Source organism: Nipponia nippon, unplaced genomic scaffold (assembly GCF_047370975.1).
Source record: "Nipponia nippon isolate SJK-2023a ecotype South Korea unplaced genomic scaffold, ASM4737097v1 scaffold_4, whole genome shotgun sequence".
NCBI lineage: Eukaryota > Metazoa > Chordata > Aves > Pelecaniformes > Threskiornithidae > Nipponia > Nipponia nippon.
Genome location: NW_028262358.1, coordinates 89,996,801 through 90,015,399, shown reverse-complemented (window position 1 = coordinate 90,015,399; position 18,599 = coordinate 89,996,801). Strand labels below are relative to the sequence as shown.

At 42.9% G+C, this 18,599-nt stretch overlaps 1 protein-coding gene across 1 annotated transcript in view; it reads left to right on the top strand.

Annotated features, from left to right (window-relative positions):
• Positions 1–17,036, top strand: part of SH3BGRL2 (SH3 domain binding glutamate rich protein like 2) — a 48,149-nt gene extending 31,113 nt beyond the window's left edge. Inside the window, exons 3-4 of the mRNA XM_087776640.1 lie at positions 10,701–10,781; positions 11,926–17,036. Of these exons, the coding sequence (XP_087632766.1) occupies positions 10,701–10,781; positions 11,926–11,940 (96 nt within the window). The 3' untranslated portion in view covers positions 11,941–17,036. The remainder of the gene's footprint in view (positions 1–10,700; positions 10,782–11,925) is intronic.
• Positions 17,037–18,599: the final 1,563 nt, after the last annotated feature.

The following is an 18,599-nucleotide window of genomic DNA, read 5'->3' as shown; positions in this document are numbered from 1 at the left end:
ACAGTGTCAAATGCTTTGCACAAGTCCAGGTAGATGAAGTCAGTTGCTCTTCCCTTATCCACCAATGCTGTAACCCTGTCGTAGAAGGCCACCAAATTTGTCAGGCACAATTTGCCCTTGGTGAAGCTATGTTGGGTGTCACCAATCACCTCCTTATTTTCCATGTGCCTTCACATAGTTTCCAGGAGGATCTGCTCCATGATCTTGCTGGGCATGGAGGTGAGACTGACTGGAGTGTAGTTCCCCACATCTTCTTTTTTTTTTCCCTTTTCCAGTCAGTGGGAACTTCACTGGACTGCCACAACTTCTCAAATATCGTCCATGAGGACCAGGGCTTGTGAACGTGAGGCTGCTCCTGTCTGTCTATAGAGAGCCTCATCTGTTCGGTCTTCCCAGTTGGGTGGCCTGTAGCAGATCCCCGCTATAATGTCACCTGTCCCTGCCCTCCCCTTAATCCTGACCCATAAGCTCTCGGTTGGCTCCTCATCCATCTCCAGGCAGAGCTCCATGCACTCCAGCTGGTCACTGACATAGAGAGCGACTCCCCCTCCTCATCTCCCCTGCCTGCCCTTCCTAAAGAGCCTGTATCCTTCCATTCCAACACTCCAGTCATAGGAGCCATTTCTCTCCGTGATGCCAATAAGATCATAGCCCTGCAGACGTGCACGCGTCTCTAAGTCCTCTGGTTTATTCCCCATGCTACGTGCGTTGGAGTAGAGGCATTTCAGTTGGGCCCCTGATGAAGCTGACCTACTGGCTGGAGTGGCTGGACATGGATCCCAACGGGATCTGCAGTAGCCAGAATGCTGGGCTTGGAGAGCTCTTAAAGCAGCAAGCAAGAAACGCTGGAGAAGTGATGTCTGAAATTAGGCCCGTGCCTCACACCTCCCTCTTCTGCGTTCTCTGAAATCTCCACAATTGAATACACAACCCTTCATAGACTACAGGTGCCTCCTGGATCTTTCAGAATATTGGAAATCTCCACTTCCCAAGGAAACTGCATTCTAATTTTAACCTTACAAAGCTGCAAGTGACAGTTTTATATGGAGAAATCTGCCACTGATGTGAGGTTGCCTGAAATTTAGGCCAACCAAAATTAAAAGGAAACCTGGTTCCAGGCAGGCGTTTGAGCTGAAGGGAAAATATTTACATAGCAGGCTGAGTCCCCCCCCCCATTTTTTTTTTCCTCTTGGAAGCTGCTCATATGGTTTAGAGTGTTAGGGTAAGTCCTGACAGAGTGCCTAGTGGGCACAGCAGTAGAGACAGAGATACGTGATATTTATTGTCCTTCACTGAAATATAATATGTGGGTATCAACTCCATCAAAACAGTGAAGGCTTATAGACAAGAAAGAAAGAAAGAAAATAGGCTGCTGAAAGAGGCACAGTGTTCTCAAGAAACTATTCAGTGCACAGGCAATTACTGTGGCACTGATTTCTTTGCACTGTTAAGTATCACTCTTCTGTTTTTTTTAAAGATCCTGGGAAGATTCACGCACATTTCTTTTTCTTCCTTTTTTATATATGTCAAATGACAAATCAGTAACTACTCGCTGATGAGAGAAAGAAGAGGAAAGAGAGGATTGAAGTAAACTGGCTAGAGGCCACCTCAGAGTTTCTGCCCTGGCCTGTTGTTGGGGAGTTTGTCATTATTCTTGTGCCGACAGACCCAGAGCTTGAACTCTGTCTCTCTAGGTCCTCAAGCAATGTGGCAGAACTCACCTTAGCACGCCTGCTGTAGTGTGTTTACTTCAGGAGCTAGGGCAGTTGTGAGGCTAATTTGGTATTCAGCAAGTCTACATTCGGTTCCCTGCACCCTTGGAGATGTTTTACCCAACTCACTTAGCATCTTGGTAGTCTGGGACATGTAGTTGTCACGTCCCTTGTAAAGTTACAGCTACCTTAAAACATGTCCAAGTTAAAACATGCGCATGCAGAGCTTCTGTACAGCATGATCAATTTATGTCTCTTAGCCATGATTTCATGTAAAAGGATGACTACCACAGTTAACTCCCTGACGTTTCAGTCCCTCCCTCTCTCAAACTCCTGCCATGCTCTGATTTGATAAAATTCTTATCTAAACAACTTGTAAAATAATGTGATGAGCTGGAAGGTGCACGAAAGGGGGAGGTGGCACCTGTTATCATCCATAGTACTTACTGATTCTGCCACTAACTCCCCCTGAATATTCCCCTGCCCCAAGTGGGCACTATGCCAGCTGGAGGTCTTCAGTGCTTGGATGGAGGAGCCCCTTCTGCACTTTGACTCCCTGTCTTAGAGGTGAGGGATATCTGTTCTTAGCAAGTTGATGTCTGTGTACCCTGTCACAGTTGCTGAATGAATGGCAAACATCACATCAGCCTGAGTTTGTCACGTATTGTTCGAACAATAGAGCTGTAGCTGACATCTGCATCCCTTTTATTAAAGCCTTTGGTCTTGGAAGCCTACAACAAGAGATTACTGAAATAAACATCTGGCCCTTAGGAGAGGAGTAACAGGTTGCTTTGTAGAGTCAATTGTATAAGCTCTTTAAAAATCCTGTGCAGAGATCTTATCAGAAGGTTAGCTAATTGAAAACTGTCATGTTTAGACTGTCCTGTGTTGTGCAGACAAGATCTTATTTTCGTGTGTTTATATAATATTAAAAAAGACTCACACACGCACACACACTCGTTGTCCAAGGAGAGCTGTGCTGAGTAATAGCTTTCCATTGTAATCCTTATCAGGTCAGTAAATGAGTGTCATCTGTCCTGGAGAACTGGACTGCCCTTTTCGGGAAGGATGCTAACAGCTCATTGTCAATGGCATACAGTATTAACTCAGTTGGTAGCAGAGTGCTGATTCAATGCATTTAAGTTATGAGTTCCCCATTATTACTTACAAAAGCAATTACCTTGCCCCTCTTATAAGAATGAAGAGATCATAATCATGTATTAAAAAATTGTTGCCAAAGAGAAACAAATTGAAACAACATGCCAATAGACTTACCTTGAAGTGCGGTCCAATAATTAGTGCATTTAAAAAAATCTGTATAAAAAGCAGTGCAAGCTATATTTGGGCAGGTTCCTTGTTTTTCTGCTTCTTGGTGTGGTAAGCAATAAGGATTTGTCTGAGATGTGTAACAAGCTTGCCCTTTCTCTTGTTGCAAACTAAAAGCAAACAGTGACAAAGCCAACTTGCTCTTTTAAAGAAACTTAATGGGAGGAATTTTATTCACAGTTACTGTCTTTGAAACTTCATTAGATATAATGTTCTCCTAATCTCAGTTGCAGTAATGGATAGATTGTCTGTATAATTGCTAATTGTAAAGGCAGTCTACTTTGTGTTAATGTTTTACTTTGACCCAGTGCCATTGTGCTTGTGTTTTGTTCCTTGAAGCACAAATAATTATGCTGAACTGTGGTACTGCCAATTTTAACTTTGGTTAAATAGTTTCTCCCAGCAGTGACAGTGTTTATTTAAACAAGCCTCAGTGTACCTGCTTAACAAAATGCTGAGCCAAATTAATTATGGCAGTGTCTGTAATCACATTGCTACAGTGATCCGGTTTCCCAGCACCAGGAATACAACACACTTAAGGCCTCCACATCACAGCTGGGATACAGCTACTGCTGTAGCCAAGTTGAGCTTTGTGGACTTGGCAGTTGCTGTTGAGAGAAGGAGAAGCTACCCTGGAAGTGGGATATCTAAGGTGGAGAGAGTTCCCAAGGACCAGCAGTTTTCCTACTGGAGTAAATTGGCATAAAACCCACATGAATGCCAGAAGGACGTAAGGTATTTGTGTCATAATGAGGAGTTAAATCCAGATTCCCTGAATCCTTGTCTACTGTCTCAAAGACTAAGTTGCTCTTACTTCACTGTAGCATTCGGGCAGTGCATGGCTGTTGGGATTTCTGCATAATCGGGACATTAAGAGAGTTCTCCTGCCCTTGATTAATCTGGTTTTGAAGAGGTTGAAAGCAACTACAGCAGCTTTTGGTTTCAGGATAAACTGCAAGGACTTAGATTTTGAAAACAAAGCTATCTAAGTGTGAGGCTTGGGTTTGTTTTTTTTTTCTTTTACCAGCGTACTAAGTGGACAATATCACTTGACTTTGCTGATTATTTTAAAACTTTGTGTAAGATATGACTTCAGATAGCACAAGTGGCCTTAATTGTGTGAGACTGAAGGTCCATCTAGCCCAGTTTTGTCCTAAAGTGGCCATAAGCATATGCGTAAGAAAGACTACAAGCGAGTCAAGTGTATAAAATACTTCTGTTGAGTATTCTCCCTGTCTCTAGCTATTTTTCTGAAACAAATATAACTTCAATGTCTTTAGTAATTCTTATTACATTTCTCTTTCATGAACTTCAGCCTTCTGGTGAAGCCATGTAAACATTTAGCATCCTTAGTGTGCTTTGGCAATGTGCACCATGGGTCCACTGAGCTCTGCATCTAGTACCAAATCATCCTGCCACCACAGTGAGCTTCACAGCTTTCTTCCCATTACCACCTGGGGTAACTTTGCTCCTGAAGACCTTTGCAGCTACAGCCTGCTTCTCTGTCCTGGTTTAGAGTCACTTCGCAGGAGCAGGGAAAGCAAAGAAGCGCTTTATGCCATGCCAGCAAGATTTTGCTTGTCTCTGTAGGTGAGCTGTTGAAACTTCAGTACAGGTAGCTTTGCTGATTTTCAACAAAGCATTCTGGTGGTAAAACAGAGGGGCTGTGTCTTGCTCAGACTACTTGGTAATCAAATTGCCATTGACTTTAAAGGTGAGAAGCCAGCATAAAGCAGTCAGATGGCTGTTATCTTGTTAAGAAACCTTTTCTGACTTGAAATAGCTTTTTACTTGCCTTATTTATACTCCTGTCGCTTCTCTATCCCCTCAAACCATCCTGAGATATTTTTTCTCCTAACTGGCATTTGTTGTTCTCTGTAATATTTCATACCCTTGTCTTTGTGATGTCACCTGTATTTTTGTGGCTTTTCAACTTTTCCAGAGGGACTGAGCATCTGTGCATCACTGATGACTCATGTCCACTGTCTCTATATCCCCTTAGTTTTAGTAGCTTTAATCAGCTACTAATGTTGCCAGAATTTCATACGTTAATAATGTGTAATTAGCAGCTCTGGAAAGCACCAAGGATCATAATTTAAAGCAATACAGTCCAAATTATATTTATGCACATAGTTGCCTTTTGAAGTGGGGCAGTGGGTGGCAGTTTGCTATGCTTGTGTATTTTTAGGTTAATGGCTGCTTTCTGAATGCCTCCAGGGCATCAGTGGGAGCCATTTCCTTGCACAGGGGCAAGACAACGCTGCTCAGCTGATCCCAGCAAAGCCGCAGCACCCTCTGGCTCAGTAGAGCTGCTTGGCACAGTAGCAAGGGGATTGCAGTGACTTGCTACTGGCAGTGAAGCCTGGTGCAGAAACAGGGAACCACTGCCTTGCCAAAAGCAGCGGCTGGTGGTGTCTTTCCTCTTGTTCCAAGTGGAACCCCTTGGCTCACAAGAAAGTTGGGCTTTTGCCTGTGTATGAAGCTCTAAGCTTCTACTGAGCTTGGCACCATTTTCATTCTTCAGCGTCTGCATCTACTGCTGGTAGCAGTGGGATGTTCTTTATGTGAGACAAGAATTTTCATGTCCTCACCCATGAATTTAGTCTCTTTATATGTGGCCCAAATCTGCACGGACTTTTTCTCCTTAAAAAAGTAAGGTCGAAGGCAGGATGTTTTTGGAACATCTGTTATCTCGCCTGTATTACAGGGAAAGCCAGGGATGCCCACTTTGAACTCCTACCACACACCAAAGCAAAACTGACGAGTCCTTGAGATGGTGTTCCTTGAGATCATGTTCCTTGAAATCATGCTGCTCAAAAATCTCTTAAGAAGCTACCATACTAAAGTGATTTCTTTCACCTTTTATAGGACTATTATGCATTTTTATAACTTTTTCCCACATTTGAATGTTTTGGGATCATATGTTTTCATTGCAGAGATTAGTAGGAAAATTCTCCTATTTAAAATTTTACTGCTACTTTATCTAAAAGTATTATGCTTCTACCCCCATCCCCCATGAAAGTAAGAGAGTGTCAATAGCATTTTAATGTGTTTTGCAATGCAGATATTTCAAAACATTGGGGAGATTGCTTCTGGTGGAGAATCTCTTGCGATTATTAAATATTCTGCTCCTTTTAAAATGAATCAGTCCACTGGGTTTTGTGCTCTTTCAAACATCACTTACTCAGTTTAGCTCATTGCTTAACCTTCACGATTTTTTCAGTAAGTGAATCCAGGTTTGATAATCGGTAAAAATTTGCAAAAAACGTACTGAATCAGGCCTGGATACTTCTGCAGGTAAAAACTGGTAAGTAGCACTTTCAGAAAGCTTTTTATGATTAAGTCTTAAATTGCTTTACAGAGGTTAAGCTAAACAGATGTTATGTTCACAGATATTGGTGGATTAGCTGAGTCACAAAGTCATTGTCAGAGCCAGGAATGCAGCCTTATTTCTTATGACATTATTTTCAGGCTGTGAATCCTTCCCTACCCTGTTTTTCTTTCCAATTTATTAACAAAGAGTGAAAAAACCATGGTCTTAGAGCAGTGATGGTTTTAGAGCTAATTGAAGTACTGGGATTAAGATACTTCAGGAGAACCCCAGAACTTGAAAATGGTGATGAGAGATGATGACTGACCTGAGCAAACAGACAGCCTTCTCTTGGACAAACTGTTGAGACAAACAGGTGTCTGGGGCTTCATGAAAACTGCCTGTGTGCTTAGGAGGAAAGGGTGCTCTTGGCAGGGAGTGAAAATGATGTGGTGCTGCAGAAATGCTCGCAATAGCTGCCTGCCCGCAGGTTGGCCGCTTATAGTTTACAAGGCTGTAATGAGCAGCTTAAGGCAATTTAAACCTGCCCTGATATTAAAGGGGTGCCCTTGTTCTTCTCGCTGTGGGTTGTACTCAACCAATGCTCCCCTACCTTCAGCTCCAGAGACAGTGTGGCTCACTTGTAGATGAACCTAGTGGAGAAAATTAAGGTTGTTTCCCAGTTAGATCAGGCGCTGTCTTCACATGTGGTTGCTTATATATCTCATGTCCCTCATGGCTTTTCATCTGCTCTAGCAGAGTCAGGCTGGACCACGCAGGTTTAACAGCATCCACACAGTTTTTCAAGTCAAGGGCTTAATCCAACATCCTTCTGCAGAGCTTCAGTATTACTTATTACTCCTCTAGGTATTCAATGATTACATTGTCCTCTTTTTATCCATGGTATTGTTGGGGTTGCTTTCAGTACTGTTTCAGCTTATGCCATGGCCTACTTGTGAGATCTGTCCATTTTATTTGGATTTACTTTCTGGCTATTAATTGTGAATTTACATTAAATCAGAAATTAGCATCAGTTCGTCATCTTTAATGATTTTTTTAATTGAAGTAAATGTGTCTATTTCCTCTGTTTAATTCTATGTTTAATTTCAAGGTTAGGTAGAACAGACCATACCTAAAATTAACAGTAAGGGAACTTAAAACTGTGTCTAATATCTTCATATGTTAACATTTTAAAAAGCAATAGTAATAGTTCTGTCATCATAATGATAAGCAGCATCTGTCTGCAAAGTCCATTTTCCCGTCTGTGAAGCTGATTGTTGTGGGAGATTCTACCTTCCTTTGCTTCAGAACTGCTTTATTCCTTGAAGTATTTAATTCCCCTGGCAGTGAAGGCAAATAAACTTGACTCTTCCCATAGAGTGAAGTGAGTAGATGGTATTCATTGGAAGTTATGTATTGTGCATAGAGAAAACCATGGAACTGAAAACTAGATAGAAAAAATGCGTGTGCTGTCTCTCTCTTGTACTTGGCACTGGTGAGGCCGCACCTCGAGTACTGTGTTCAGTTTTGGGCCCCTCACTACAAGAAGGACACTGAGGTGCTGGAGCATGTCCAAAGAAGGGGAATGAAGTTGGTGAAGGGTCTGGAGCACAAGTCTTCTGAGGAGCGGCTGAGGGAGCTGGGGTTGTTTAGCCTGGAGAAAAGAAGGCTGAGGGGAGACCTTATTGCTCTCTACAACTACTTGAAAGGAGGTTGTAGTGAGGTGGGGGTTGGTCTCTTCTCCCAAGTAACAAGTGATAGGACAAGAGGAAATGGCCTCAAGTTGTGCCAGGGGAGGTTCAGATTGGATCTTAGGAAAAATTTCTTCGCCAAAAGGGTAGTCAAGCATTGGAAGAGGTTGCCCAGGGAAGTGGTTGAGTCCCCATCCCTGGAGGTGTTTAAAAGATGTGTAGATGTGGCGCTTAGGGTTTAGTGGTTTAGTGGTGGCCTTGGCAGTGTTAGGTTAATGGTTGGACTCAATGATCTTAAGGGTCTTTACCAACCTAAATGATTCTGTGATTCTATGATTCTATATATACATGTGTATGAAAGCTGAAAGGATCAGTAGCCATAAAGCTTAGTCCTGGAATACTGACTTATTGCCTGAGTCTATAGCACAGCAATATGCCATCTTTTAAGATGATGATGACAAAAAGCCATCTTAAAAAGAAGGTTTACTCCTTCTACTTAGGTCAGCTAATATGTCTGAGGCCCAATGACCATCATACACTCCTGCTGGCCTCTCTGTGTCTTTCAGGGCAGATTCTCTTAGTGTAGAGGATTAGGCTGGGAAACTGCGTCTGTGCAGCTATGTCTTTTTCTGGGCTGAGGTTATTTGAATGGTTATGCAACTGCAAAGTATCACTTTGCTAGGACAGTTGTGTTCACATTGGTATAACAGTATATCATTATGGAAATGCTAGTAAAGCATCTTTGTCTAGTGCACCATAAAGGTTTCAGGAGAAATTCTGCACATCTGCAGAATGATGATGGATCTCGTGGGAGGTATATTATCCCTGCAATGGTGACTCTGTATTTTCTGTCTGAACAATCTTTTATTTTAGGTTGGTGGAGAGGAAAAAAAGAGAATGAAGAGAAGTAAAGTCTTCATCTACAAGCACACACTTTCCTTACAAAGTTATTTCACAAAATACCAACCATCCTTCTGCAAGGATATGATTTGGTGTATCTTATAATTGGGTCTGGCAGGTGGGGTGAAGGGCTAGTCAGAGATTCACACTGCATTGTGAAGACCCAGAGAAATACTGGGAAGCAGAATACTTGCCCAGACCATTTTTGCTTCCTGCTTAGGACCTGAGAAGACAAAATGTCAGCACAAGTGGGTATTGACTAGGCATGAGTAAACTCTGGTTAGAAGATAAAAGAAGGTTCCTAATCTTTGCATATCCTATGATGGCCTTCCAAGGACAGCCAGGTCAGAGAAAGATTTCTGCTTTTCAATTACAGCTTTTTCTGTTTATCTTACATGGTCCCCTGTGATTGTGGTGTGGTTTGTGAGGTTACAGGTTCAAAAGAAGGCAGGAGTGGAAGGAGACAAGTGGGCAGAGCAGCTGCCGCTGAGGAAAAATTGAGGTCCAATTTCAGGTAAAGCACCTGAAACTGTAACAATGAGAGATGGGCTCTCAGAAAGGAATGAGATTAGAGGTTAGGAGCCAAAGAAGTGCTAACTTTGGGGATCAGGTGCATTGGGAATGATGGTTACACAGATCGGAAGCATGTGGAGGCACGGAGATGCGTGTTACCATTCTGTAATGAAACCATGTATCGGCACAGTCAATATTTAAAGGGATTTCTCTTGTTGAATGCTTTCAAGTTAAGTGTAACTACTAATCTTAGATATTAGAGATAATTGCTATGTGGCGATGACCACATACCTGAAATTTCCTGTCATTTACAGAGTATTTTACATATCAGAAGTGGTTAAATAAGGATTAATATTTCCATTTTGCAGGTGTGTGGAGGAGGAAAAGAATCTGAACTGGGTGCCATATTGTTTTCTAGTGGTCATAGAGGAAATCTTTGCCAGACCACTAAGAGAACCTGGAACTTGCTGGCTTCTTGCCATATGCCAAATCCTTTCACTAAACTGTGCTCTGTTTTTCTTTTTTTTGCCTGAATATTGTCAGCTCATCTGATGATAGAAGAGTAAGCAGGTGTCCAATGCAATAAACAAATCAGTAAAGGTAGTAGTAACACTTTGAGATCAGAACCTGATCTTAAGCAGCTAAAACCTAAAAGGAACTTAATCATGATAATGAAGCTCATTTTTTCTCTTTCTATACCACAAGTTTCTTTATGGTAACATTTCATATTTAACTATGTCGTTGTCCAAGGCTGAGATATGATTGCTGATTTCAAAGGATATAATGATGATGAGGTCTCTGTTCCACCACAGAAGAAATAAGGAGTTCAGCTGCCTTAGGACTTCTTCTTGGGGGTTTCCATTTTAGGAAGTATTTTGTTTGCTAAAATACAAATCGGAAACCCAGTCAGAAACTTATTTGCATTGTTAGGCACTTAAATACCTTTAAAATATACCCACAATAGATTTCGTTTGAATGCAAGTCCATGTTTGTATTTTCCTGTCAAATAAAGTAGTCAAAGGTGTTGTAGTCAGAGAATTTGTGTTCTTCTTTGCCATTGTAGTTGGTGATATTATTGCAGTTTAGAATAGCTTTCAGGTTTGCATAGGAGAATATGGGTAAGTATCCGTATTTTCCTGAGCATTATTATGTATGACCTTTTAGTCTAGTACATGGTGTAGTGAGATCAATCAGGAAAACACAAATACAAATGCTGACTCATCTTTTTTTTTTTTTCTCTCTCTCTAGGATTACGATGGCTTTTTTGAATCAAAGGAGAGCAACACTGTCTTCTCCTTTCTTGGACTGAAACCTACTTTGGCATCAAAGGTCAGTGTAGTATTGCAGACTTTTCATGGAATTCTTGAAATGATGATATTGAATTTTCTTTGAACCAAAAGAACTCCGTGTGTTCGGATGCACCACTGCCTTGATCCATACCTTGTCCATATCAAATTCATGCTAATAAAGTAATTGAAACTGTTGCCATGAGAAGCAAAGCATTTTAAATGAAATGAAGCATATACATGGGAGTTAATTTGAGGCAGCAGATAAATGAAGTTTAAAGAGTGCATTCTCCTTCACGTTATCAGTGTAAATTGAATGCAACTGACTTAATTATAACAGGAGATGGAACTAGGATCTTAATCACTGGAATATCTGCAGCTTCTGTCACCAAAACATTGTCTTACTGGCCCAGCCTGGCATAATGGCTCAACCAGGACAGCATTTATTTATTAGGCATTAATTTTTTTTTTTAAATGCTGAAATGCTGGAGCAGTCAGGAGTTACAGCAACTTTTTGGATAAGAATTAAGTTTTAACAAGTACATATATACAGGTCAGAACACAAAGCCAGTTAACATCTTTCTGTTGAGGGCAGTATAACAGAGGAGATTTTATTGCCATATGGAGGCCTGGGCACTTGTTCAAAGAGACTGTACAGTGCACTGCTGGGCAGTAGATCAGACACACAGGAGAGGATTTTCCTTCCCTTGGCCACTGTAGATACAGCTGTGTTTGGTAGTAGTATTGTTTCAGGCCTGGATGGTAGCTCTTGGGTATCTATAGAATTCCTCTCCTGTCAGGGATTCATTTATTTCTGGACCCATGAAGGAGAGGAGTAGGAGGAAACCTCATCAGGGAACCGCAAAAGCAGGTTATTTTGGCAGCCTTACTTCAAGCTTCATAGCTTGAAGAACTAGTCCTAGGAAAAAGATGATGTCCTACAGCAATCAGAAATAGCAGCTTCTGTGCAGCTCTGTTCCTGGGAAGTAACCTGTTGTAAGCCTGGAGGAGTGTCTCTGTAAACTTGGCCAGGTCACTGCTTCAGTCTGGTAGTGTTTCAGAGTGACGCATCCTCAGCTGCCGTGTGGACCAGGGTTAGGGGCACCTTATATGCGAAGGTCACAGACACAGGAGATGAGAATTTATTCATAGCATTGATCTTTTTTTTTTTCTTTTCTTTTAAATAGGAGTCAGAACCCTAGAAAGCCTATCTGAAGTATCGACAAGCACATCTCCTGGATGAATGACCCTGTTCTTCAGCACACAACAGCTTCCCTAATGGATCACTGTGATAGAGCAAACATGCATCATTAGTAGTAGTCTGCTTGCCATGGGACGGTGCTCTCCAATAACGTGGAGTTAATAACATGTATATGAAACAGGATTAAGGCTGGACTACTCATCTTCCTTTTTAAAAATACTCATTGTTGATGTTTCACTTTTGTCTTTGGATTGCTTTTGCAACTGGCACTGATATTCTAACAGACACATATGTTTGAGAATAAGGAGTGGAAGTGTAGGGCTTCTATTGTTCATGGATATACTTATGTAGCCAGATTTCTTACCTTTTTTAATTCTTCCAACTACTGTAGTTGAAATTAGCTCATCATGATAGTTAAAGTGCTGGTGGTTATTGGAATGTTTGTGCTAGCTGTGATCCAGAAGGTAAAAATTGTCAGTCTTAAGATCTCAGTCTAAGCCAGTAACTGCCGCATTTTTGCTCTACATTTATTTATTGTGATGTTTATGCTACATCATGTTTATTGTAAGAGACACGGGCTGCTCACGTTGTTCATGGAAACTTGTTTTTTCTAACGATGCATATTGCAACTGGCTGTTTAAAAACAGTTGTTATCATGGAGGAGGTGCCAAAGTGAAATATTTTGACGTGGTTCCTGTTCCAAATGTGGGTGAAATGTGCAGGAAAACACTTGGTGGAAAATATTGGGTAGTTCAGAAGAAGAGGTCTCATAGCTAATGATAATATTAAGTTATCTCTTAACTGAGAAAGACTTAACACCCAAAGTTGGAGCTTTATAGTTGGACTGTCTTAAAATGAAATTTTGCCAAAACCTTGAGTTTACCTTCAATAACACACAGCTCCACCTTTAGTCACATTAAAGTCAGGGGGATGCTTTGAGAGCCAGGGCTCAGTCCCATAGGTGGTTAAACACTCTACCATGGTCCAAGAGCACACCTAACTCACCCAGCTGTTGTCCTGGTTGTATCCTCAGGTGTGGAAATGTGGAGGTGCCTCAAAGACAGTGAGAAATCTGAGCGTGTGCTTTGCTGGATGAGGCCACAGTGGTCAGCTCAGCTGAGGAACAGGGGCCAAGTAAAGGAAACGGAGATTGTTCCAGTGGGACTGCATCGATGCACACAGGGATCTTAGGCCCGTGACTTGCCAATAACCATTACCAAATGCATTCTAGACAGAAGTCAAATTGCATTATGCATTTTGAATCAAGTCTGGCTATGAAAATAACAGCTATGCTGTAATGTAGCTTTTACTCAAGTGATTTCATAATGACAGGGTAGTGCCATTCCAATAAATGTCCTTACATCTTTGGGTAAATGAAAGACAACCATTATGTGGGAAGCCTTCTTTGCAATCACGGCATCACTTAGACTGTGTGGCTTGAAGGCAGCCAAACTTGTAAAAAGTGTCAGAAAGCAGCACTGTCTGTGCAACAGATCACATGTTCTGTTAAAATCAGTAACCATGGCATCTGAGACATGTTAGCTGGAAGGGACAGCTGGAGGTCGTCTGGTCCAGCACTGTCAAAATCAGGGCTAACACGAACACTCGCTCAGACCAGATATGGGTTTGTCTAGCAGAGTGTTAAAAATATCCAAAGATGAAGATCTCATAACCTTCTAGGTAACCTGTGCCAGTGCTGCAGTACGCTCCTAGTGAAAACTTTCTTTTCATGGCCAGCGTCAACTCCTAGGCTGTAATTTGTGGCTGTTGCCTTTGCTATGTTTTCTGGCACTCACAGGAAGAGACTGGCACCATTCTTTTTGTAACTGCCCTCAAGATAGTTGTAGGCTACTATTAGATCACCTCTTAGCCGCCTTCTTACCAGAGTAAACAAACCTGGCTTCCTCAGCCTCTCTTCACAGGCTGTGTGCTTTAGGCCCCTGGCTGCTTTGCTTTGGTGGAGGGTTACTCTTTCCAGTTTGTTCACATCCCTCTTGAACTGGGAGAAGGTCCCAAAACAATATTTCAGATGTGGCCTCACTGGTGCGGAGTAGAGGGAGATAATAATTTTCCTCAGCCTGCATGTCACACTTCTCCTGCAGTAGCGCACGGCATGCTTTCCCCTATTTGCAGTGAGTACATTGCTGGCTTATGGTCAACATGGCCTTCACTAAAATCCCCAGGTCCCTTCAGCAGGAGTATTACTCTGTCAGTCGCTTCTCAGCCCATACTGATGCTTCGCCACCCCCAAGGGCAGAACTTTCTACTTGTCCTTATCAAACTTCATGAGGTTTCTGTTGGCCCAGTCCTCAAGGTTATTGGGATGCCACTGGGCTGACGCTCTGCCAGCTGTAACCAACCACTGAAGCAGGTTCAGGTGTCGTTCACAGATTTGCTGAGGGTGCACGCTAGGTCATCATCCCAAGTCCCTGCTGAAGATGCTGAACAACAGGAGAACTGTAGCCTCGCAGCTTTTGGACGGTGGCTTACTCATGACTACAGAGGTATGACATGAACAATGTTCATGACTGCCAGTTGCTAGAGTAAAGAACAGGTTGCCTTCCTGTTCATGTTGTCTCAGCTACAAACTGCTTACAGCTGTGTGGCTTTTCCCTGTAGTACAAAGGCAAGAAAGCTTTAAAAAAGGAGATGTTAAAGGAGTCCATCCATGAATCAGTTTCTCTTTGGATTCTCTGGTGCCTCCTCAGCTCAGTTAAAGGGCTAGGTGGAGCAAGAGCACACACAGATTTCAAGTCCATGGTTGTATTTACTGGTCAAAATCTTAGCTACAGCACCTTCTCTAGAAGAATCCTGAATGGGAGTTGATAACGTGCATATACATATATGTATATACATGTATGTATGTGCATTTTTAAGAATTATGTTGTCTTTTGTAAGTTATTGTGACATTCTTGTCACCAATCCCATATTTTCATGAGACTTGAACCTCACTATAGGAAGGGAATGTGACATGAGGTGGAGCTGCACTTTGTTAACTTCACCAAGTTAATGTAACGATTCCTAAAAAAAATAGTTAAAGAAAAATATTTAACTTTGCAAATGAATACAGATATAAATTTACATAATTATGCAGCTGATTACAGAGAAGCCATCCTGGATTTATCATGTACTTGATATGTTGTAAACTTTGAGAACTGCCTGAAGTCTCAGTTTCGAAAAACTTCCCTGAGCGTGTAAGTGTATATACACGTGAGTGATCCTGGGCGAAATCCCAGGCTTACTGATGTGAAAGGCAAAACCACATTGATTTGTCCAGGGATGACATTACTTTCACAAAACTCCTCTTGAATTTTGAGAACTGTGGAGTAGAAGCCTCCCGCTCAGCGGAGGGCTAGTCCTGTTACAGCTCTTAGGTAAACCTAGCTCAGTTCAGAGCACGCGTGTGGGCGTAATCAGTTGTATGGAGGACAGCACTAGCTCCAAAGATATCCTGCTTGCTTGCATGGATTGGCAGTGTAAGTCCCTTAGAATATGTGCTTTTGAATTATAAGTGGCTAGTTTAAAAAAAAAAAAAAGTATATATGTTGCTTGAATGTGAATTTGGTCTGTTGTGTGACAGCCTTATTTTTGTAATTAAAGCAAGTAGAGTTCTAGTTTGTTACACAAGGTGATCTGGAATTTTTTAAATCAGTTTTGTAATAATGAAATGTAACTATCAGGTAACTGAAGAGGTCTGTGGAAACTAGAGCCATTTATTGAAAGAAGTAGCAAATTCTTAATTCTCTTTAAAATACTTGCATATAAAGGTATGCTTGAGAACCAAATGATCCCAATTTTTAGCTAATGCTTGTCACTACCCCGCTTTTTAAAAGGGAGAGCAGTGTGAATTAAACTGTAAATTTTTGTACCTAGCTGAAGTTGCTGTGTGGGCTGATGTGCATGCACACATTCACTGTATCAGTGGCTTTGATAGAGGTGTTTTTGTCTGTGCCACACACCACTGGATAGTGCCTTGCCAGAAAGAGGACTGTTTTTGTAGGGTCTTCTTTGATGTGCTTAAACTTTGAACTGAGAAAGGGGTAGTTTCTATATTGCTATTTTTTTAATAATGCAGTAAATTGATTTTGAGGCCTGAGTCAAAAGGCACATGCTTTGTAAGGTTGAAACAGTTTTTGATGAGTCTTCTGAACTCTTGATTTTTCTTAGTGTGGCTTCCTCTTTTTTTTTCTTTTCCTTTTTGTCGACTGTCTAGAATCAAACTTTCCAAGGGAAGTGGACCTGGAGTAAAGCCCCTAAATCGATGTTTGCGCTTTAAAATAACTATCCGATTCAAGCGCTGAGCAGCCCAAGTGCTATCACCGAAATGAAGAGGAGCCACCGAGCTCTCAGTGGATTTTTTGGTTGTCCCTCCCTGCCCTGTCCCCCCATCAGGCCATTTATTTAGGGAGTCCAATTCTGGGAATACCATGATTCAGAAGCAGGACCCTGAGGTTTTTAGGCAGTGCCCTGTGGCACCTCACAGGAGTGCAAGAGTGGGGTCATCACCAGGGAAGTGCCAAATCCCATTAGTCTTCAGTGACTTGTCCGCTGGTTTCACTAGATGTTGGTGCGAGCAGCGGGAGGAGGAGGGAGAGAGCACAGAGAGTGGAAGACAGGGTGCAGAATGGCCCGCGGGTTGTTGCCGGTGCCCCGAGCGGCGATCCTGGCAGGGGCCCTTGGCTGGCAGCGCCGTGTGTGAAACCACACAACGCCGCTCTCCACGGGACCCCGCCTGCATCGTGGCCTATCCTTCACCCTCTTGCTCCCTAAGGAATTTGGAAGGGGAAATGGAGAACAGCTTCTGGAGAGCAGTCCTTCAGCCAGGGCGGATCCGGCTTACTCTCTTCTTCCTATTCTTTACCTCTTCCTCATGTGCTTCGTCCTGTCCCGCGTAGACCTACCTGCGTGCAAAGCTTCCACTCCCCACCATTCCTAGCATCCCTGTGAGGTCGCAAACGCAGAGCTGGTGTTCACCTTCACGGCGTCACTGTTTCGTAACTCGGTGGGGGAGGGAGCACGTTGCATCCTAGGCCGTGTGCACGTGGAGTTTTAAATTATATATTAAAATCGTGTTCGTCTAATAAAAAATGCAATTCAAAAAAGACATTTGAACTGTGTTGTATGTGCCAAAGAAAACAATGAAAAAAATACCGAGTCTTTATCCTTCCTGCGGCTCCCTCTGGTGACAGCCCGGTGCTGCGGCTCGGGCAGCCTCCGCAGGCGAAGAGCCCTGCGGAGCCCCTCGCCGGGATGGGTGAGCCTGACCCTGTGAGGTGCTAAGCGCCCCAGGTCCCTGGTGACTCAGTAGGAGCTGCAATGCACAGAATACCTGCTGGCTTAGGTCTGGGTCCTCCCCAGGTAAAGAGCAGGAAAGAAAAAAAAAAAAAAGGATGATTTCTTGTCTTCTGTTTTTGCACTTGGGTTAGCTGATAAATACCGTGGAAATAAAGGACAGATCCTCTGGGGCAGCTTGGGCAGTGGGGCCAGGAAGTTTTCACGTGCTGAAGTTTTACTCCTAGGGCTAAAATATTAAGGAGCGTTGCTTTTTCTTGTCTGAAAGGAATGTGAGTTCCTGTTTTGCCTATCCACTTTGCTAATCTGTATTTAAATATGTTTTACACAGTTAAGTGACTGACCAAAGGTACAGGTTTGTGTCATCGCAGTCTTCCCTTGATTCTCAGTCTAGTATGTAATTTTTAATACCTTATCGTTCCTGTCTGAAACTTGCCTCCAGTGTGAACACTGCTATGAAAACTCTACCCATTTGTGGCTGCTTCTGCACCCTGGAGTGAGGTTCTGTGCCACCTGCTCTCAGACAGGACGAGTAAAGGAGAGACGGATGGGGAAGGCAAGCCCGAAACACCTGAAATGAGATCTGCAGCTGATGTGGGATCAGTAGCACCTCTCTGAAGCGAGCCGTTGTGCAGCCACATTTTACTGCAGGGGTGGGCAGAAACTTGTTGATTTCCAGAGAGGAAGATGAAGAGATGTTCTGCATCCCTTTGCTCGTGTAGCATCACTGCCTGCGCTCCATGTGTAAACCCGTGGCACTGCCATTCCTCCTTCACGGCTGCCGGAGAACACACCGAGGGCGGCCGGCGGGCAGAGGTCACACGATGCGGGATGCTTTGCCGCTAGCCGTCATCCTCCCGTGTGTCCCCAGCTCTGCTCGTGCAATCTGTGCCAAGGGAGCATCCGTGGGTGAAAGTACTTGAAACTCTGTGTTTGCACACACGCACGCACACATGCATGTGACAGTCTGTCTGCATCTCCTTGAACCTACCCCAGCGCAGTCTGTCTGGGCTGTGAAGTTTCTCCTGAACTGCCACATTCACTTGATTTGCTTTTTAGGTGCCGGAATTTGCCAAAGGATTTTCCTTTTCATTCCATAGGCTTACCGAGCTGTCGCTGAAGGTGCCTTCGTGCTCTTGTCTGAACTAACCTCCCTCAGGCTGCACGGTGCAGCACAGGCCAATGTGGTTTTGCGTGCAAGTCCTCCATACGTTGAGTACTTTAAAGGTGACCGCTGCATGTAATTCAATACCCTGGTGAATTTGGGAAACATTAGAAAACTATAGGATTAAGGAACCGGCACCCTAAAGAAAAGGTCAGCTGCAGCCTCAAAAAATTGTGTTTTGAAGGCAAGAAAGAAATTGTTAG